Source organism: Amphiura filiformis, chromosome 2, assembly GCF_039555335.1.
Source record: "Amphiura filiformis chromosome 2, Afil_fr2py, whole genome shotgun sequence".
Lineage (NCBI taxonomy): Eukaryota > Metazoa > Echinodermata > Ophiuroidea > Amphilepidida > Amphiuridae > Amphiura > Amphiura filiformis.
In genome coordinates, this window is record NC_092629.1 from 33,061,966 (window position 1) to 33,085,178 (window position 23,213).

Consider the following 23,213-nt stretch of genomic DNA (forward strand, 5'->3'; position numbering starts at 1 on the left):
CTCCGTCACCGTATCCAATGTTTTTCGTTCCGTGTTGCTACGATACCACCAGCTATCACAGCAACTGGCTTGTTACTTTCTATTCGTGTTCCGGACAGGTCTTCACCATCACTTCCGTCAAACCTATAACTCTCGTACTGTCTAAGATGATAAATATTATTTTGTTGGAATTTTTTCTTAACTGAAACGACTGTATCGGGAGAAAGCGCGGTAACACAGAAGAATGAAGTGTCTGGCGTGTGTGTTGCCACGTAATACACATTTCCTAAACGCGAAGATGAGTAAACAGTAAATACGTCGCCTTCGATAGATTCAGAATCTATAACATGAACAGCCACCATTCCTGATGATCTTATTATACCGGTTACATTTTGCTTTCCATCGCCAAGATTAAGACTGATTTCAATCGGTAACGGGATATCGGCGTGATGGTCACGGTCGGTGGTATGACAACTCTCATGATTGAGCCCAGGAATAGACAGAGTCACATTAACAGGATCCCGTGAAGGTGTTGTGATAAATACATGTGGGGGTTCCCATTCCCCAGTCGGATAAAATGTTGGGACAGTAAAAACATATTCATCATGTTCAATCGCCATTCCACTGTCGCAGATTCCTATATCAGAAGAATCCGATAATAAAGAATAAAGGTATTGCTTTTAGCCACAGAAGTGCATCTATCGTTTCATATAACACAGGCAATATCATTATTTTAAGTAAAACAACGAGGCAAAGCCAAAAATAATGACGTCGCCCGTGTTATATGAAACAATAAATGCACGGCAGCGGCTAAAAATAGTACCTTTATTCTCATTCTTAAACACTTCAAATCAAATCAAAAAATATATATATAAGTATTACAAATATTATTTTAATCAAATTAAATCCTACATTATACAAGGAATTACCTAGGGCTTAAAATTAATCAGTCCTGTTGTTGCTATGCGCCTACGATTGGTTCAAATAGTCTAATAGCCAGGAGGGGTTCATGAACACCCCCCTTATAACTAAATTCTAACATGAGTTTTAGCACCTCTAGGACATCACAGTTAGGAATTTTGATGTTACCAGTGAAAAAAAATGTCCCACGGGGATCAAATGGGGGTCATATTTAAAGTAAGGGGGTCAAAATTCAAAATTGCTCAGATTTTGGTAAAATGCACATCAAATTATTCCTCTGGTCATAACAATTCAGAAAAAGTATAGTTTAACCTATCTGCGACATACCATTCTTGAGTTATAGGCCAAAACGTGAGAGCAAGGGGCGGTCATTATTCTTTTGGCTCCATAGGAGTCAAAAATTAAAAATGCTCCGATTTTGACGAAAATTGTCTCAAATTGCTCGTCATGCAATATAAAGCCAAATCAGAAATAGTTTATAGTGTCTAGAATGCTTTGTTAGTACCAAAATCTGGCAATAAAGGTTGACCCCCATTGAATCCTATTGTGAAGTATTAACGGTGACATATTTTCCAATTTTAAAGAACATATGTACCACCTTCACATGTGTTGGTGCAACCTACAAAAATGACATCTATATTATGACGTCATTGTGACATCAAATGGGTGTATTGGAGTTTTTTGATATCGAAGGAATGAAAATACTCTACGATATTATTGATACCATTTTGTAAAAGATTGAATGATAAATGATTGTATTTGGCCTTATTCCTTCATACCTAAATACAGAGAATATTACATTACTGGTGTACTGAAAAGAGTATAGGTATGCTATCAAAGGCTGCATAGCGATAGCGTTTTTGTTGCAAAATGATAACCTTGAATTTCAATGTGTAACCTACCAGTATGACAATTTTGCTCATCCGAGTAGTCGCCACAATCATTGTCACCATCACATTCCCATGATCCTCGAATACAGAATCCATCAGAACAACGAAACCCATTGCATGGCACATATCTAGCTGTAGGTGGTGAGATATATGACAAAACAGGGTCAACGGTAGCAATAACAATACGAGTCAAAGGTCAATGTTGGAGGAGTTTGTCCGTACGGACACTTGTTATCAAGAAGCAATGGAAATCACGTGATATTTTTGTGATTGATAACACTACAAAGTCGCAGGGCTCGTTTCTCATGGAGTCTTTGACCTTGGACTCTGGACAAGAAACCATGAAAGTATCATCTAGTGGCCATATGCTATATTTGCACCAAAATACGGACCATGAGGAGCGTGTAGTTCTTGAGCTAGCTAGAGGAGAGCAACTATATCAGAGATTTGATAAATTAGAAAATAAAATTAAAATTCTCGAAAGGCAGATAATTGTAAAAGAGTATATGTATGCTAACGAGGTTACGGTTCGCTATCTATAAGGACCGCTATCTCTAAGGTTCGCTATCTCTAAGGTTCGCTATCTCTAAGGTTCGCTATCTCTAAAGGTTCGCTATCACTAATTTCAAATAAGGTTCGCTATCTCTAATTTCAAACAAGGTTCGCTATCTCTAATTTATAATAAGGTTCGCTATCTCTAATTTTAAATAAGGTTCGCTATCTCTAATTTTAAATAAGGTATAGATAGCGGACCTTAGGTATAGCGCACCCTAATCAAAATTAGTGATAGCGAACCTTAGAGATAGCGAACCTTAATTAATTAGGGATAGCGAATCCTAAACAAAATTAGTGATAGCGAACCTTAAGTATAGCGGACCTTTATTGCAATTAGTGATAACGGACCTTAGAGATAGCGAGCCTTCAATATATTAGTGATAGCTGACCTTATTCAAAATTAGTGATATCGAACCTTAGAACTAGCGAACCTTATTCTAAATTAGTGATATCGAACCTTAGAAGTAGCGGGCCTTTTTAGGTATAGCGAACCCTTTTCTATTAGAGATACCGGGATTCTGATCTCCATAGACTTTACACGTTAGTGATAGCGAACCTTAGAGATAGCGAACCTTAGAGATAGCGGTCCTTAGAGATAGCGGGATGTCACCGCTAACGAAACTTACCAGGACATAAGTTAGATTGCTCATCCGAGTAGTCGCCACAGTCATAGTCTCCATCACATACCCATGATCCTGGTATGCAGTATCCATCGGGACAAAGAAACCCATCGCATGGCGGATCTCTACCTGTAGGCGGTGAGATATATGACAAAACAGAATCAACGGTTGCAATAATAATACGGGTCAACGGTCACAGTTTAGTCAATGTTAGAGGAGTTTGTCCGTACGGATCTTTGTAGCCAAGAAGTAATATCACGTGAAATTTGTGTGATTGAAGTCCAGAATCAACTCTAATATCATAAACTCATCTCAAAGAATGGGTAAAACCTTTAGTGACAAAAAAGCACCTTACTCAGAAAAGAATAATGTGACCAATGACCATCGACCATTTTGCTATAGCTAAAGAACCATACGTCGAAGACATACTAAACTTAACTTGTTCTGAATCGTGTTGACCAGATGAAAACTTAAGTGCTTTCTGATCAACTTTGAAATTAGTATATTGGTCAAGCTGAATACTTTGTTATAACATTTGGGGTTCCAAGCGATCACACACAAAGTCTGATTCAAAGAATCATGTATGCCAATATCACACATATGTCTATCCTGCAGAAATCCAATATTTTTCTCTCATTAAGGGATCTAAAATGAGCATTTATTGCGTTTCGACAGTATTTTTTGTGGGACATGAGAGCACCTCAGACCTATCGAATTGCATTCTGAATACGAAGCATGTCTTTCTGATATCAAATAATTTTCATTTTTTGAAAATCACAATATAATACAAATTTTCTGACAAATTATAAAAATTTGATATTTTTCAAATTTTTGATATATAACAGTCCTCGAAGTAATTATATAAATCTAATGATATATTTTAAAGTGTATGTAGCAGGAGAGGAAAAGCCGACAGTCAATTGAAAATTTTGACCTTATCATATTGAAGATATGGATTTTGTTCCCCAAAAGACCTAATTTTTATTGGTGTTTTGGGAAAAAAATCCATATCTTCAATACGAAAGGTCAAAATTTTCAATTGATTGTCGGCTTTTCATCCCACCTACATACACTTTAAGTATAAATCATCAGATTTATAAAGTTTACTTCAAGTACTGTTAAATATCAAAAATATCAATTTTAATGATTTGCCATAAAATGTGTATTATATTGCGAATTTCAAAAAATCAAAATTATTTGATATCAGAATGACATTCTTCGTATTCAGAATGCAATTCGATGTCTGATGTGCTCTGATGTCCCAAAATAAATACTGTCCAAACGTTCATACCCCAGCCCTTAAGTTGACACATTAACTGAATGACATAAAATATACAACATAATGAGCCAAAATCACAATATTCAAAAAGGTGTCAGCTGTGTTTTGTGGCCTGCATTGTACTTTCGTGATACATTTATGTCATTGGGATTATCTGCCTGTCCATAAGATGGACTTACGCACTCTAACTGATGATAAAGCCTCCTTTGTTGCAGGACTTTTTCTTTGGAACAAACTCCCTCGCCATATCCGCCACTCTCCAACGCTAGTAACCTTCCGATCTAATCTAAAAACTCATTTATTTGATATTTGATTTGTGGTTTGTTCTTGTATGATGTTTTTCTTCCTTAATTTTCTTTGTAAAGCGCTGTGATACATTGTTTTCTTTGTAAGAGCGTTATATAAGTGCCTGCATAGCATATCATAGCATAGCATAGATACACAAATATTGTTATTGCCACAAAAAGCACATGAAACTATATATTAGGATATCTACTAGATTAAGACTATTACCATTAGTGTGTATGGGTGTTGTCGGCATTAGTGGTTCTTCAGATGGAAGTTTTGGTTGGACAGCATCACAATCAGCCTCATCAGCTTCATTTTGGCAATCAGGATATCGGTCACAGCGCCGTCTTCTATCCACGCAAGAACCATCCCCACAATCGAAATCCCAGATACTACATGGAGGATTCTGCACTATGGAAGCACAATTTCTCTCATCGCTTCCATCTCTACAATCCGGGTTTCCATCACATCTAGCTCTTCCCATGATACATCTGCCATCTTCGCATCTAAACTCAAGCCGTCCACATTGCCAACTTATTGATCCAGTCAAATCTGTTACCGGATCAGGATAACCACATCCATACTCATCAGCACCATTGTCGCAATCTTTGACCTTATTACAGCGACTCTCCACTAAAACACAATTAGCTCCATCACCACAGTTAAATTGCCATGGTTTACAACCGTCTAACACATCTAATGAAGATCCAGAACAATCTTTTTCATCACTGCCGTCTATACAGTCTTGTATCCCATCACACCACAGAAAACGACTAATGCAAGCACCGTTGGCACATTGTGATTCATAGCTACTACAATCAATACCAACTGGCACAGCATCTCTTATTTCACAGTTATCTCCTTGCCATGAGTCAACACAAATACACATGGATTTCCCTAACACAATCAGACATGTACCTCCATTCTGGCATGGTGAGCCACTGCAAGGTGCAGATAGGAAACTTGTTGAGGTTTTACAAAGTGAGCCAGTCCAGCCAGAAGAACAAGCACAATTATATATGTAGGTGTCTGGTGTATGAATACAGGTACCTCCATTACTGCATCCTGAGGTTGAACAATTGGCTATCAGAGTACAAGCTGTTTCATGAAGGAAGAGAAAGAGGACAATAATATTCCTGCGCATTTAAGCCTAGACATGACAATTTCGGGTTTTTTTTATTATTATGTTTTTAAATTCTACAATTACTAACTTTTTCTCTATTCAAGTTCTATGGAATAGCATGCTTGAATCTCCCACAAATGAAGCAACGGTTGGTATTTAAAACAGTTGCTAACCTTAAATATTGGTGAAATTTAGAATATATAAAGTGTATATATAGTATATTTCAAACAAATGCTATTCTTGAACTGCATGAAATGACACAGAAACTTGCCAGAGAAAACTCTTTACAAATAATCTAAAACGTATTCCATTGGTTACTTTTTATGTCAAAGGTCTGTGACACCAAATACTTATTTTCGAATATATATATATTATATAGACTACTAAATAGTATACAAATATATACTGACATGAGAGGTTCTGGTTAAAACTATGGGCCCCGAGGTGAGATCAATAGTACTATTTTCCTGAGGGGGCAGCCCCGAAGGAAAATAGTACTATCAATTGCTCTCAGCGAGGGACCATAGTTTTAACCTGAACCTCGAATGAAGGCAGTATATATTTGTTTTATATCCTTCTTTCATATATTTTTGTTCATTGATTGGTTAAAAGATTATATGAAAACTCCACCATGCTTCAATATAGGTCTAGGTAGGGCCTATGCACGTTAGGCCGGTTTAGGTAATTCAAAAACTCGCACTGTCATGTTCATGTGTTAGTGGCTTTTAAGCTTACTCATTGTCAGTGTTTATTTGTTCAAGTTGTATCTTCATTCCATTGTGCCTTCATTCATAGATTTACATGTAAAAAGATTTACTTGTAAACTCGAAGGCCATCGTGCAATCGGGATAGGCCTCCATACGCACGGTACTAGGCCGGCTGCCTTCATGCATGCATGGCCAAGGCGGTCCGAGACTGGTCTCGTACTGTCAGTGTTTGTTTTTAAGCTTACCATGTCAGTGTCGCTCTGAATCTGACTCTGTGTTGGTCTGAATTCAGTAAATATTCCTGCGCTATAACTGGTAAAAAAGTTAAAATTAAACAGCTAAAATTGTGAATCTTTTTCAGCAGTAGCAGCCATTCCAGCTTGATTTAATATTTCGCCATGTTTGTCCGAGAAAAAGAGATAGAGAATGGACACTCCGTACAATTAACGTGCAGACGGCCTATACCGATGTGAGGACAGAAAATGTGACTCTCGTGCTAGTCTCGGGCGCGGGCCAGACTGTATGCGGTATGGTTGACTAGCTAGACTTCTCTGTAGTCCACTTGCCCATTGTGCATACTCTGGATATTGTATTTAAGCTTAAAACTCTGATTTAATTAATGTGTGCACAATTGATAGATTTTCACAACTGATCTTTTCAGTCACCGTACTCCCTCTGTTTGTTAGCTTCCCAAGTGGACTACTGACTTTGGATTGCGTTTAGCATTTTTAACACGGGACGCTATGGAGAGTTAGGCCAATTTCTGGCCTAACTAAAATTGGTCATGATGTAATGCATCTTTAAATGAATCTGGCTTGTGATTGGTCGCCCAGATCTCGTTATTGTTTAAATCCTCCCGACACGTACCATTACCATTAACTATACATGGTGCACAACTATCTATGGAATGCGGCGCTTTTGTGCTGGCGAGAAAGTGGTGGGTGAACGTGCGCATCTAGCGCGTATTGTACCACCATGCTTAGTCTTGTGGTTAGATTTGATGATAAACAAGTATGATTGACAGTGTGTTTTAGAGAACGAAGTCCCTGGGTAAAGTTCTGCTTAAAAGTAAAAATCCATAGTCGATTTTTAACTCGGGACTTTCGCGATTAATACTGGTAGATTCTAAAATCAGAATTGTTCAGTATTGAAGTGCCAATATAATTATGACATTATGATATGTTGCATTACATAATATAAGCCTACGTACACTTTACTTTTACTGTCACTAATATAATTATATAAACTTTTTCATAACAATTTATACTAGTATTTTGATGTAATAAATATCAGTATAATTTTGAGTTCAACTGAATGCTTTCATCATGAATAATAACATGCTTTTATTTATCAAAAATCGACTATGGCATAGTCTAGAGACTAGCACGAGAGTCACATTTTCTGTCCTCTGCTGTCCTCCGGAGTGTCGCGGTCCTGTGTTTGTGTCGTCGTTTTACGGCAGTGCCAAAATATTCTCATAGTCAATGTCGACGTTCAAAGTTATTTTTATGCTTTATCGACTGCGACGTGGGTATGCTGCTATCCGTAAATAGTAAATATCCAGAAGTACTATTTACGGCTTGGAGGTACTATTTACGGACGTAAATAGTACTTTTTCCACTTCTTTCCAGCATTGTGTGTTTATTTTTTATCACGTGACACACTTTTAACCAATCAATGAACAAGAATCTATTAATGAAGGATATAATATCTTCTTTTATTATCATTCTAAAGTTAGCAACTACTTTAAACTGTTGGGATCTTGCGAATGGTAATGAGCTTTGACAAAAATTGCATTGATCATTCATAGCGAGTGTGTAAAAGAGTTTAAATATCACAGATATACTTTTGTAGGTACTGTGGTTCTTGAGTTATATTATAAAGAGGGCTGAAACAACAGCACTTTTGTAAAACGTACATAACTCATTAACAACAATAAATCAAGCAAGTTTTCAAAGTATATGATTTGTAGAATGAACTTGTATTCTCGTAAAAGTATTTGTGTTTTCGTCGTAGGCCATTTTTCTTCTCAATTAGATGTCGCTTTTGCGATTTTATTGAGTATTTGTTTAGATTAGATTTAGATTTTGCAAAACATCAAAGTGTTATTTTTCAATAATATATTGATTTAGATAATGAAAATCGATTTTTGGCTGCTTCGACCAACAATACCTAGTCTTCCTTTAAACCTACACAGCCACTATTTGTTTACTCTCTCTCGTTTGCCTTATGTCAAAGGTAGCCAATTGGCCGCTTTTTTGCTGCATTTTTTCATCTATCTCGCTGGAAAATAGCCAATTTGCTGCCTTTTAAAGCGGCTTTGTACTGTAGACGTGATTTCTTTCGAGGAATTGAGCTTTTTAATAGGTATGTACTTTGTAATGTTTTTTGTAAATACAAGCAAAGAAAAGATTTGTTGACCCCAAACTGGATTGTGGATGGATTTTATTTCACCATTTCACTCGTGATCGCAATTTAACGCGGCTGTGTGCTCAGAATGCTATTTCTTTCGAGCATTTGAGCATTTTTGATATGTATGTACTTTGTGATTTTGTATAAATACAAGCAAAGAAAATCAAGATTTGTAAAACCCCAAACATCATGTACAACCCAATTTTAGGCTTAAACAGTTGAAAGCGGTATCATGATTATGTAAACAGATGTTTTTGAGTCATTTTGAACTTAAATTTCTCTTTACAAAATTATTCACCTGCACAGCATTTTTCGGATATAAAATATATCTATTTATGACAAGATTGGTGGCGCTATTTAGTTGGAAATTACCCTTTCAAGCTTTTAATACAAATAATTCCTTAAATTTTTGATGAAATATGTTTTTAAAATTTCTTTGTTGCTTGTTTCCCCAATTCTATCTGTTTTAGAGGCAGTATTGATTACCGACCCCTCACAAATTTAAAAAAAAAAATGATTTAGGATAAATAACGCCACCTATATTTTGCATTTATTTAAGAATGAAGCCAATTCCATAATAACAGGGTGTCCCAAAAAGTCTCGATACTATTTTAAACGTTCATAACTATAGTATACGCCCATCACTAAATCGAGTACTCCTTTCTCATGCTTGTCACCACCTTCTGTCATATAGTATACAGCAACCAACCATAAACATGAAGGTATCTTTGCACAATGAAAACTCGTGCAGTTATTGACAAGCGAGAGGTGAGGGTTCAAGTCCCCGCACAGGCATGTATGTCTGGAGTTTTTACTCTGGTATCTGCCTATGCATGTTATGTTTTCATTTGTAAATTCATGATTAAATGTGCTAGTGTGCGATGCGTGATTCTTCTTTCCTCTGTATAACAAAATGAACATATAAATACACAGATATAATAAATAATCTACGGTGAAACAGTTGGGCATATTACGCACAAAACTATACAATAAGTTTACAGCATATCTCCGGATCCCAAGAATCCACTATCTCCGCTCAACATCTTGACCAATTTCGCACACTTAATTCAATTGCAATATTAAGAAGTTCTCATATTTTAATAATAGACTATCAAGATGACAATTCAACACCACGAAAGGTGTACTTATGCTTTGATTTGATTCTGAAATCAAGCCAGTAAAAGCTATCTTCTGAATTGCATAATATTTAATCCATCAAGTTACAAGAATCCTCCACCAGGACTGTCCGGATATAATTCTCAAAATAAGTAGCTCTCGATGAAAAAAGACGGGCATGTCAACATTGAACATAAGTGTCGTTGTTCTTATTGTAACTGCAAACCCAAGGAAATCAACCAGTTGTTTTCCATTCAAAGTCTAGACATTATGCTTAAGATCAAAAGACAAATTTGATCTTCAGTTGGTGCTTCATCATCAGTATATGACCGGGCCAGGAGTGAAAGCGCTATTTGCATCCATTGTTAGATTGGATTTCCTATGAAATGATTTCAATCTATAATCATCAACTATAATCACAATGAATGAGATAATGATTTTCGTCTAAATTTCACAAGGAAAGAAAGTGAAGAGAGAAGTTTTAAATTATTTTTTTATTGTCAATGAGAAATGTTGTAATAGGAAAAGAAATGCAACTAGAAGGCTATATATTTGTACACAAATACAGCTATACCCGCATGTTATCGGTGTACCCAAACTTACAGTCCTTATTTGCTGAGGACTTAAAATAAAGAAATAATATTGTAAAAAGTCGCCCAATTGAGCAGAAAATGTGTAAAAAGTGAAAGTCCAAGTCACGAGCTTTAATTGAATGTACAGGGTGTCCCCCCAAAAAAGAGGCCCCTCATTGCGCCCTCTTTTTCTCCTATTTCTGAAAAGTTGATTAAATATATTTTGGTATGTAAAGAAACCTTTAATCGTTAGCTTTCATAAACCAAAACAATTATGTCAATCAGTTCACAACTTTTGAAGATATGCCCTTTTGAATAAAAGTACCCGTTTTTCATTCTGTCCACGGATATCAAACAGAGTGGTTGGGATGGCTCATGCTGTGGAGTGGCCTGCACGATCACCAGACCTCACACCACTTGATTTATTTCCTTTGTGGCAAAATCCAAGATCTTCGCAAACGTATTACTGAATGCATTTGCAAGTATCCGGCGCACAAGGATGGTACGCAACGCAATTGATGCAATGAGGATCAGGGCTGAAACCTGTATTCTCCACGGAGGCAACCAGGTAGAGGGCAGAGCAGCACAGTAAACTCACTTCAGAAAAACCAAAGACAAACCAAACAGCCTTTTAGGGCTACCTTTTATCCTAAAAAGAGAAATGACTTGTGTTGTAAATTTAAAAAAAGGCAAGAAACCAAAAAGTAAGAAAGTAAGAAACATAATAAAACAAAAAGGCATAAATAACCAAGAAAAAATAAGTAATTGCAAGTAAAGCAAAATGAAGTCCCATTCGGCATCCATTTTACCCACAAATTAATGACACTATTAACAAAATCCATTGCCCATAAACCCACCGGCAAAGCCCATTCCATAAATAAAGTTATTTTATAAAGTTAGCATTGAGGAATGTTTGATATTCAAGCATGGTATATGTACTCCTTTTCAATCTTTGAAGTAGCCAAACCTTCTCCGTGGACAGAGTGAAAAACGGGTACATTTCTTTAAAAGAGCATAGCTTCATAAGTTGTGAGCCGATTGATATAATTGTTTTGGTTTATTAAAGCTAACAACTCAAGGTTTCATCAACTTTTCAGAAATAGGAGAAAAAGAGGGCGCAATGAGGGGCCTCTTTTTTTGGGGACACCCTGTAGGTTGCACTGTTGTAGAACTTAAAATAAAGAAGTTGTAAAAAGTCCCCTCCCAGGGGAGTTGTCGCTCTTAGGTTGCTGTTGTCAGTATCTCTTACTCACAGTGAGGCTATGCAATATGATTAGGGGGAAACTATTCCAGAGGGAGTATGTAAATTAAATGGAACAGCCATTTCAGAGGGAGTATGTAAATTATATGGAACAGCCTTTTTTGAGGCCATTTCAGAGGGAGTATGTAAATTAAATGGAACAGCCAATGGGTATGTAATTTAACTGGAACAGCCTTAACGCTTCACGCTGGTATTTCCAATTATGATATAATACGATCTGTCTGTTTAGTCCTACGTGTGTGTGGGTGTGTGTGTGGGGGGGGGTGTGTGGGTGTTAGTAACAATATAATTCTCAGGTGCTATATGTGTACATATTCTGAACCCGGAAGCTGCTTTCTGTTGATGAGAAACGGCCCGCCCTTTGTTTTAACATTTCCTATTATACTTCAACATAATTATGTACATGGGCATCATAAGTCAAGTGCTATCAGTAGACTCAAGCTGGCCACTGTAGCTACTTTATTTACTGAGTAACGACCGTCCCTATGTTTTGCGTTTGGGGCCCTGGGGCCAATATTATGTGATATATGGGGCTCATATGTACATATAACAATGTAATTTTCAGGTGCAATCTGTGTAGAAACTCTCAGCCATAAAGCTGCTTTATATGATGAGAAACGGCCGGCCCTTTGTTTTAACATTTGGGGCCCTGGGGCCCAATATATATGACTTATGGGGCTCATGTACATATGTTAAAGTGTGATTCTCAAGTGCTATCAGTAGACTCAAGCTGGGCATTGCAGCAGCTTTATTTACTGAGTAACGGCCGGCCTTATGTTTTAGCGTTTGGGGCCCTGGGGCCCATATTATGTGACATATGTGGATTATATATACATATGAAAATATAATACTAAAAGACCTATCTGTGTACCAAATCTGAACCCTGTAGCTACTTTATTTGCTGAGAAACGGCCGGCCCTTTGTTTTAACATTAAGGCCCCTTGGGTCCCCAGCCTTGTACATCTGGGGCCAAAATGGGCAAAAGGCACATCTGCAACTTAAGGCCCATACATATGCCACATATGAGCCCTAGTGATCTTGTAATTTTAGAGCTAGGCTTGTCAATCTGTTGCACCATATTTTAACATTTGGACCCCTGGGGCCCATAATATATAACATATGGGGCTCTTGTATATTTGTAAATATAGAGTACCCCTAGGGCTATCAGTGTACCAACTCAGGGCCCTGAGGCTGCTTCATTTGATGAGAAATGGCGTGCTTTGTATTTTCACATTTGGGCCCCTGGGGCCCGTAACCTTTGACCTCTGGGGCCAAGATGGGCAAAAGGCACTTCTACGGGGTAGGGCCCATAAGTGTACCACATATGGGTCCTGGGGCCCTTGTAGTTTTAGCGCTAGCCTTGACAGAATGATGTGTTTGATGGAAGGAGGAGGAGGAGAAGGAAAGGAAACCACACTAGAAGGCTATATATTTGTACACAAATACGGCTATACCCGCATGTTATCGGTGTACCCAAACTTACAGTCCTTATTTGCTGATGCCTTAAAATAAAGAAATTGTATGTGTAAAAATTGAAAGTCCAAGTCACAAGCTTTAATTGAATGTAGGTTGCACCGTCGTAGCACTTAAAATAAATATATTGTAAAATGTTCCCTCCCAGGGGAGTCGTCTCTCTTATTCTCCATAGGGTGCTGTTGTCAGTCTCTCTTACTCACAGTGAGGCTATGCAATATGATTCAGGGAAACTATTCCAGAGGGAGTATGTAAATTAAATGGAACAGCCATTTCAGAGGGAGTATGTAAATTAAATGGAACAGCCTTTTTGGGGGCCATTTCAGAGGGAGTATTTAAATTAAATGGAACAGCCAATGGGTATGTAATTTAACTGGAACAGCCTTAACGCATCACGCTGGTATTTCCAATTATGATATCATACGATCTGTCTATTTAGTCCTCCGTGTGTGGGGTGGATGGGTGTGTGGATGTTAGTAACAATATAATTTTCAGGTGCTATCTGTGTACAAATTCTGAGCCCGGAAGCTGCCTTATTTGATGAGAAACGGCCCGCCCTTTGTTTTAACATTTGGGGCCCTGGGGCCCATAATATTTGACTTATGAGGCCCATGTACATAATTATGTTGGAGTATAATTTCCTAGTACTATCAGTAGACTCAAGCTGGCGACTGTAGCTACTTTATTTACTGAGTAACGGCCGGCCCTATGTTTTAGCGTTTGGGGCCCTGGGGCCAATATTATGTGATATATGGGGCTCATATGTTCATAGTTCTCAGGTGCAAACTGTGTACCAACTCTGAGCCATAAAGCTGCTTTATATAATGAGAAACGGCCGGCCCTTTGTTTTAACATTTGGGGCCCTGGGGCCCAATGTATATGACTTATGGGGCTCATGTACATATGTTGAAGTGTGATTCTCAAGTGCTATCAGTAGACTCAAGCTGGGCATTGTAGCTGCTTTATTTACTGAGTAACGACCGGCCCTATGTTTTAGCGTTTGGGGCCCTGGGGCCCATATTATGTGACATATGGGGATTATATATACATATGACAATATAATACTAAAGACCTATCTGTGTACCAAATCTGAACCCTGTAGCTACTTTATTTGTTGAGAAACGGCCGGCCCTTTGTTTTAAAATTTGAGCCCCTGGGGCCCCCAGCCTTGTACATCTGGGGCCAAAATGGGCAAAAGGCACATCTACAACTTAGGGCCCATACATATGCCACATATGAGCCCTAGTGATCTTGTACTTTTAGAGCTAGGCTTGTCAATCTGTTGCACCATATTTTAACATTTGGGCCCTTGGGGCCCATAATATATAACATATGGGGCTCTTGTATATTTGTAAATATAGAGTACCCCTAGGGCTATCAGTGTACCAACTCAGGGCCCTGAGGCTGCTTCATTTGATGAGAAATGGTGTGCTTTGTATTTTCACATTTGGGCCCCTGCGGCCCGTGACCTTTGACCTCTGGGGCCAAGATGGGCAAAAGGCACTTCTACGGGGTAAGGCCCATAAGTGTACCACATATGGGCCCCAGGGCCTTTGTAGTTTTAGCGCTAGCCTTGACAGAATGATGTGTTTGATGGAGAAGGAGGAAAAGGAGGAGAACTAGAAGGCTATATATTTGTACACAAATACGGCTATACCCGCATGTTATCGGTGTACCCAAACTTACAGTCCTTATTTGCTCCACTCTCGTGCAAATAAAGAACTTGTAAAAAGTCCCTCCCAGGGAGTTGTCTCTCCATAGATTGCCGTTGTCAGTCTCTCTTATTCACAGTGATGCTATACAAGATGATTAGAGGAAAACTATTCCAGAGGGAGTATGTAAATTAAATGGAACAGCCATTTCAGAGGGAGTATGTAAATTAAACGGAACAGCCTATTTTGGGACCATTTCAGAGGGAGTATGTAAATTAAATGGAACAGCCAATGGGTATGTAATTTAACTGGAACAGCCTTAAGGCTTCACGCTGGTATTTCCAATTATTATATTAATAATTATAATACGGATATGTCTGTTTAGTCCTACGTGTGTGGGGAGGGGGGTATTGGGGTGTTAGTAACAATATAATTCTCAGGTGCTACTGTGTACAAATTCTGAGCCCGGAAGCTGCTTTATTTGATGAGAAACGGCCGGCCCTTTGTTTTAACATTTGGGGCCCTGGGGCCCATAATATTTGACTTATGAGGTCCATGGACATATGTTGAAGTTTAATTCTCTAGTGCTATCAGTAGACTCAAGCTGGGCACTGTAGCTGCTTTATTTACTGAGTAACGGCCGGCCCTATGTTTTAGCGTTTGGGGCCCTGGGGCCCATATAATGTAATATATGGGGCTCACATATACATATAACAATGTGATTTTAAGATGCAATATGTGTACTAACTCTGAGCCCTAAAGCTGCTTTATTTACAGAGTAACGGCCGGCCCTATGTTTTAGCGTTTGGGGCCCAGGGGCCCATATTATGTGACATATGGGGTTCATATATACATATGACACATGTCCAACATATGAGCCCTAGTGCCCTTGTAGCTTTAGAGCTAGGCTTGTCAATCTGTTGCCCCTTATTTTTAACATTTGGGCCCCTGGGGCCCATAATATATAACATATGGGGCTCATGTATACTTGCATTTATAGAGTACCCTGGGGCTATCAGTGTACCAACTCACGGCCCTGAGGTTGCTCCATCTGATGAGAAATGGCATGGTTTGTGTTTTGACATTTGGGCCCCTGGGGCCCGTGACCTTTGACCTCTGGGGCCGGGATGGGCAAAAGGCACATCTACGAGGTAGGGCCCATAAGTGTACCACATATGGGCCCTGGGGCCCTTGTAGTTTTAGCGCTAGCCTTGACAGAATGATGTGTTTGATAGGAGGAGAAGGAGAAGGAGGAGAAGGAGATGGAGAAGAAACCACAGAATGGGAAGATACCCTGCATGCGCTGCATGCGGGTATAAGGAGGAGGAGAAGATGAAACCCAAGGATGGGAAGATACCCTGCATGCTCTGCATACGGGTATAAGAAACCACAGGATGGGAAGATACCCTGCATGCGCTGCATGCGGGTATAATGATGGCAATATACCCGTCCATGCTTCGCATGCGGGTATAATATGTTTGGTATCAAAATAATTGCATGAATTAACCTTTTCCAAATATGTATTTTGATCCGGGATTTTGATTTCCCCTCGGGCAATCATTGTGAAAGATATGACGGTTCAAAATGGTATCAAGACTTTTGGAACACCCTGTACATCAAACAACCACGAGCTGAGAATAAATGTAATTAATAGGTGGCTTTTTGTTTGATTTATGAAAATTTGAACTTTTTCTTGTAGCCAATGCAAATTATTCGTTGAGTGTGTAAATATTATGACCATTGATGGGCTACGATTATGCTTTTACTTACAGCTTTGCGTGTTGCAGGATGATGAATCTCTAGCAGAACCATTGCATGAACCACTTGGGCAAGTGTTGGGAAGAGCGTCCAATGACCCCGCTGACATTGAAGCTGAATATTAATGAAACATATAACAATAATGTTAAAATTCCTATATATTACTGCTACTTTCTCCGACATACTTTTTATTTATTTTATCATGATGTCTACACTTGGTTGCTTTAAATGGCTTCTTAGTGTGTCTCTATGGGGATTTAAATGGCTTATAACCTTATATAGCTTATGACCTCGGATACACACCTTTCCACCAATGCGTATGGACAATGTACTACGAGGTATAGCCACTCACCCTTATCACAAAGAAATGCTCCCAGAGTATTACAGGGATGTAACTGCCACTGCCATAAGTAGAAAAAGCTGTAACGTTGTACATCAAGTGCCAAACAAAGCTGCAAATAGTCGGTCAAATTGGGTGGTATTGCTGGTATTGTAAACCCTTGACTCTCCTTCTTTTCAACTGGTACCTCCCACGGGAACTCCCGTTGGTTGGGAGCCTCCCAACCAACCGGTACCTTCCAATCGGAACTGTTTGAGTCCCTTTGTAGCAGATACCCCATCCAGTATGGGGAATCCATTCCCCAGTTTTGTCTGATGACTAAGTCTAGCTCATCATCAGTGACCATGGCTAAATTGCCACCCTGTTCTGCGCAGTAGTCATGTGCCCCTGCATGTGTTAATGGACCAGTGAATGTTTCAAAACACTTTTTAGTTTTGCCATAATATACCCAGCCAGATGGACATTGATCTAAGAGATTTAAATGAAAAATGAAAAAAAAGAAATAAAGATTAGGGGAAAGACTGACAGGGTTTTCCAACCAATGGCTAAAATATTTTGCTGTAAACCTTTGACCCGAGCGTACTTCCGTATATGTTAAATGTCATATATATATATTGCTCGGACAACATCATATCATTGGCAAGCTAATATTATGAGGACAATGAAAATGACTCCTTTTTTGAGAAAATAAGACGTTTAAAATTTGTATTCCGCAAAAACCAACTTAAGCGATGAGTTCCTTCGACCGAGACAGATTTGACCTAGAAAAAAGGTTGACGTCATGAAATGAGATGTGCCTGCTTTGAGAGAAGGGACTGTAAACGCTCTCAATGCACAGAAGTATACTGTTGTTCTCAGAAAAAGTCTAATCAAGTGTTACAAATTTAACGGTTTTTAAACATATGGATAAATCAGCCGCTTCTTTTTTATATATTAGTAAATTGTGATATAACAGTTCATATGTATAATTATCAAAATCATGAGAAATATTTGGACTAAAAAATAAAAAAATATTTTGAGCTTAGAACTTGAGCGTGAGACTAGTAATATTCAGGTATACTATCAGTGATCAATATTGTATTTATTATGCAAATAAACAATATTTCAATGAACCTTCCCGATTTCTCGTGGTAGAAGGTCGCATATTATACACATGACTGAATGTCAAAAGAGCTCATATCCAGGCCTCATGTGTATGTAACATGACTCTTCATTTACTGTTACGTCATCAGTCTCCTGCCATGGAAATCAATTTTGCTTCGAACGGGGGAAGGACCGTACATTTGTGTGCGAGGCAGCATTTTACAAACACAATTTCTCTTTTTCAAGAGAAATACGAATAAAAAAATTGCAACGAGTGTCAACTTGTAATGTAACTAATTCTCTTCGAATGGAGTTAAACTTGTTTTTGCAATAGATATGCCCTTTAAAGTTTGTGGTTTCAAACTTCATTTCGCAAACTCTCTATTGTGTTTTTGCCGTCAATGACTCAAGACATTGACAACTGGTAAATTGCTATACACGCAAAGGAGCTGTGATTTTAATATCCGCGCCTAATCAATAATGGGTCTTTTACTCCATTGTTTAACTACTGTCCTCCCTGTGGGATTATGTAGTGGCCAAGGTCCTAAACCACTAAATCTTAAATTGGATGCTTTATAGCAGATGACAGTGCCTTATCAAGCTTATCAAGGTGAGCCATTAGCCGGCTTGCTGACTGGCTGGGCATTATAAACTATCAAAGAGATACCTCATGCATGTGAATTTAACTATGGTCAAAGAACGTATACAAAGAAGTACAGTATAGGCGTAAGCGCGAGCTTTCATACGAGAAATGTTTTTGCTTTAAAGCCTTAAGGGATGGGGTATGAACGTTTGGACAGTATTTATTGTGGGACATTAGAGCACATCAGACATATCGAATTGCATTCTGAATACGAAGAATGTCCTTCTGATATCAAATAATTTTGATTTTTGAAATTCGCAATGTAATACACATTTTATGGCAAATCATTAAAATTGATATTTTTGATATTTAACAGTACTCGAAGTAAACTTTATAAATTTGATGATTTATACTTAAAGTGTATGTAGATGGGATGAAAAGCCGGCGATCAATTGAAAATGTTGACCTTTCGTATTGAAGATATGGATTTTTTTCCCAAAACACCCAAAAAAATTAGGTCTTTTTGGAAAAAAATCCATATCTTCAATATAAAAGGTCAACATTTTCAATTGATCGTCGGCTTTTCCTCCCAGCTTCATACACTTTAAGAATATATCATTAGATTTTTAAAATTTACTTCGAGGACTGTTATATATCAAAAATGTGAAAAATATCAATTTGTCATAAAATTATTATATCGTGAATTTCAAAAAATAAAAATTATTTGATATCAGAAATACTTTCTTCGTATTCAGAATGCAATTCGATATGTCTGGTGTGCTCTCATGTCCCACGAAAAATACTGTCGAAACGCTTAAAACGCTCATTCCAGATCCCTTAATGTACGATTTCCGTCAAATTTTGATTTTGTTATCCATTTTAAGCTGGAATATCAAGGTAATGTGAAAGAAACCCCACTGGTTATTTTGGACATTTAAAACGCAGTTCTATGGGAGGACATATTATCATAATTTTTAAATTATGATAATATGTTGAACTTTGTTCTGTTGACCTACAAAGACAACACATTTGGCCGATTCCATTTAGGTGCAAGTTGGGACATGCGTAAACATTACAAATATGCAAACAAATCAGGTTTGAAAAAAATTAACCAATTTCATATTATAAGATCGTACATTATGGCTTTAAGATTGTCCTTATCACAGCGTATTCCCGTTTTCCTTGCTGAGCATTAATAATAATGATACTACTACTAATACTACTAATACTACTACTACAGGGTGCCCCAGAAATTACCGAGTGAATAGAATTGAATGTAAGTCGAGAAATATACATCAGAATCAAAATATTTTAAATGTCGCGCATAGCCTATTTTATTGTGCATCACATACGAAAATTGTATTTGATTCGTTTGACTGCTTGCGAAGAAATTAACGATTACATAATGCGCGCATCAATGCAGTTCATTCCAAGTTTGACCAACAGGCGCTTTTTTTATACTCGCTCACCACTTCCTAAAGTTTGTGTATCTCATTAAATTTAGTCCACATTATCTTTTTTATAATCTGACGGTGTTATGTTATTGAATGCTTTCACTGAAGATGAATAACAGTTTGTCCGAGAAAACTTTCTGCAATTGAAAGCTTTCCCACTTTCATTCTTTAGGTTGTGAAATTATGTTATATTTTAACTTTCCAAAGAATATTTGAGCCAAGAATGACAATGATCAAGTGCTTACAGCTTTACATGTGATTTTTGATATCATGCAACATTATTGTGGACGTTTTAAAAGATTTAATCTTTGCATCACAATTTCTTGGAAATATGCCGAAAACATTAATGTGTGTGAGAGATTCTTTAAATGCAATAATTTTTAATTTATGCAACATTTGTATCAACATTATCGAAAAAAGATATTTACAAGTACCGGACATCATCTTACATGCAAGCTTTAATTTTCAATATCGTGCAGGTTTTCAAATTTGAACAAAACCTAATAAAATGTTTTGCAAGAAACAGATTGTTTAAAAAGAACGAAAAGAATTTCAACGAACAAAATATGAAGCCCACTGACAGTTTTAAACCACTACATGTAGTGCACATTATGTTGAAAGATCTTTTTTTCAAACTTGGAATGAAGTGCATTGACGTATGCGTTATATAATCGCTCATTTCTTCGCAATCAGTCAACCGATTCCAGCAAAATTACCGTAGAAGATGCAGAATAAGATGGGCTACACGTTGATGGTTAGATCCTTGGATTTTGATGTATAATTCTCGACTTACGTCCTAATTTATTCGCCCGGTAATTTTTTCTGGGACACCCTGTACTACTACTACTACTACTACTACTACTACTACTACTACTACTACTACTACTACTACTACTACTACTACTACTACTACTACTACTACTACTACTAATAATAATAATAATAATAATAATAATAATAATAATAAAAGTAATAATAAAAGTAATAATAATAATAAATAATATTATTAACTACAAACTTAAACTATATACAATAATTCTTAAACACTTTACATAATATTTGAAATAAAACAGGCGACTTTTGAGTTGAGATTTGAATGAGATCAGAGAATATGTTCAGAGAATTAGTAGGTTAGATATCGTTAGATTTATTCTAAACAAATAACTCACGACAATAACAGGTCCTGGTTCGAATCTTAGTTCCACTGCCACATATCTTACTGCAAGTACCCCACGGACCCCATGACTGCCATGAAGCTGCAAGAAATAGTGGTGATATTTGTTAATTTCATCACAATTTGACCTTTTCCTTCGGCTAATGCAAATATTCATTGAGTAAGTGAATACGTGACCCCCGACGTGACCATTGTGAACATTTTAATTACACTTACGGCAGCGTTGTGTATTGCAGGGTGACGAAGTAGTAGCAGAGCCGCTGCATGGGCCATGTCCAGAACACAACAACAAAAAAATAAACAAACAAACAAACAAACAAACAGGTTCTTGATATTTATATCTAGTTTTGGGAAATTAATATAAAATACTGAAGATTTCCTTTTATGTGGCCCGGAAACTAAGCACGATGACTTCAGATGGTACTGCCATGCATAGTGCAGTTTTTGCCCACGGCAAATTAACCGTGACCTTTTCAGCCATAAACCCGCTTAGTGAAGATTAAACCGAAATATGCAATACTAATTCAGTATAGTAATCTATTGTCCAATGCAAATTTCTTACCACGTGATAATATTAATACAATGAGCGATCGAATTGTCCGCTACGGTCGACTAATCCAATCGATAATGATGCTATGTACGGGCGGAGCTCCACTGACTGAGTTTTGGGGTATTTTTCACTGGTTTGCTATCATTTACTTATCAAGGCGGTCCCCCGTTATTATAAGGACTATGCTAATAATTTAAAGATTGACATGTAGAGAATAAACCTTGATTGACAGAAAGTACTAAATTTGTACCTATTACGGTTTCGTGGCACCCATATCCCAAATGCGACCAAGTCAGGGCGGCCCGGTTAAGCAAAATGTGCATTGGATTAACACGGGAGTTTGGATAAGATGTAGATTTACTTTCTCATACAATTGAGCCCCCGTTATTAAAGCTTGTACCGGGTTAAAACTCAGATATTTTGAAAAAATAAGTAATTGAAACATAGAGCAAGTACTAAAATCATAGCTTTTATAGTTTTTGATATATGACGCTAATGGCTCTGTCACACTACGACGGACTGGGTTAACGAACATCACCGTATACAAAAATATTTTATTCGGTGGAAAAATCACCAGTCCGGCAGGAGATTCGGTGGGATTTGGGGTCCGATTCCCGCCGTCTCTCTATGCGTTGTGGCCGCTAATAATCCTGCAGGTGTCTTAGATCCAATCGTTCAACGTCCGATAAATGACCGGCGAATCCGTCCCATGTGACACCAGCAGGGACGTCGACCCTATCAGAAAAGTGGGGGAAGAGAGGGTGTTTGAGACGGTTTGAGGCCCCTCAGAGGCAATGGCGTAGCAAACACTTTTTCAGCGGGTGGACAAAGTGGGTAAAGACAACTTTTAAGGGGAAAAACTTTGACGAAAATGGTCAAAAATGGGCTAAAAAGTACAAAAAGGGCTACAAATCTTACATATCAGGGCAAGCAGCGTCCAGGGGGTAATAGAGGTGAGAAACCTTTGGACAATGAAGGCCCAATTGAAGCCATTTGTGGATCAATTTTAGCACTATTATTGGATACTATTTTAGTTTGAAAAAGCCGCAAATTGGTGAAACAAAAGCCGAATTGAAACAATATGTCCAAAGCAGAAGCAAAAAGGAAGACTTGTCCATTTTTCAAAATGAAGGTCCAATTGAAGCCATTTGTATTATACAAATATCTGTATTCACATTATTAGGCCTATTGTGTAAACATTTAGTTTTAAAATGGAAAATTTGGAAAATTGTTTTTTGGTGCATCATTTTTACACTATTATTGCCTTAAACAAAAACCAAAAGGCCCAAACTGAATTTGCAAAATTTAAAATGTTACACTGGTCCACTGACACTTAGATATAAGACTTCAGACTCATAATTTCAGGTAAAGCATGCATGGATTGATATGTTAAAGTCAGTAATATACCTAATCCGTCTTAAAT

The 23,213-nt window shown here is 37.7% G+C and overlaps 1 protein-coding gene across 1 annotated transcript in view; it reads right to left on the reverse strand.

Annotated features, from left to right (window-relative positions):
* Positions 1-5: 5 nt before the first annotated feature.
* LOC140171509 (uncharacterized) overlaps positions 6-23,213 on the reverse strand; it is a 49,339-nt gene continuing 26,131 nt past the window's right edge. Inside the window, exons 8-13 of the mRNA XM_072194780.1 lie at positions 21,236-21,322; positions 16,619-16,720; positions 4,758-5,630; positions 2,972-3,094; positions 1,803-1,922; positions 6-616 (exon numbers count right to left, since the gene is read on the reverse strand). Coding sequence (XP_072050881.1) covers positions 6-616; positions 1,803-1,922; positions 2,972-3,094; positions 4,758-5,630; positions 16,619-16,720; positions 21,236-21,322 — 1,916 coding nt within the window. The remainder of the gene's footprint in view (positions 617-1,802; positions 1,923-2,971; positions 3,095-4,757; positions 5,631-16,618; positions 16,721-21,235; positions 21,323-23,213) is intronic.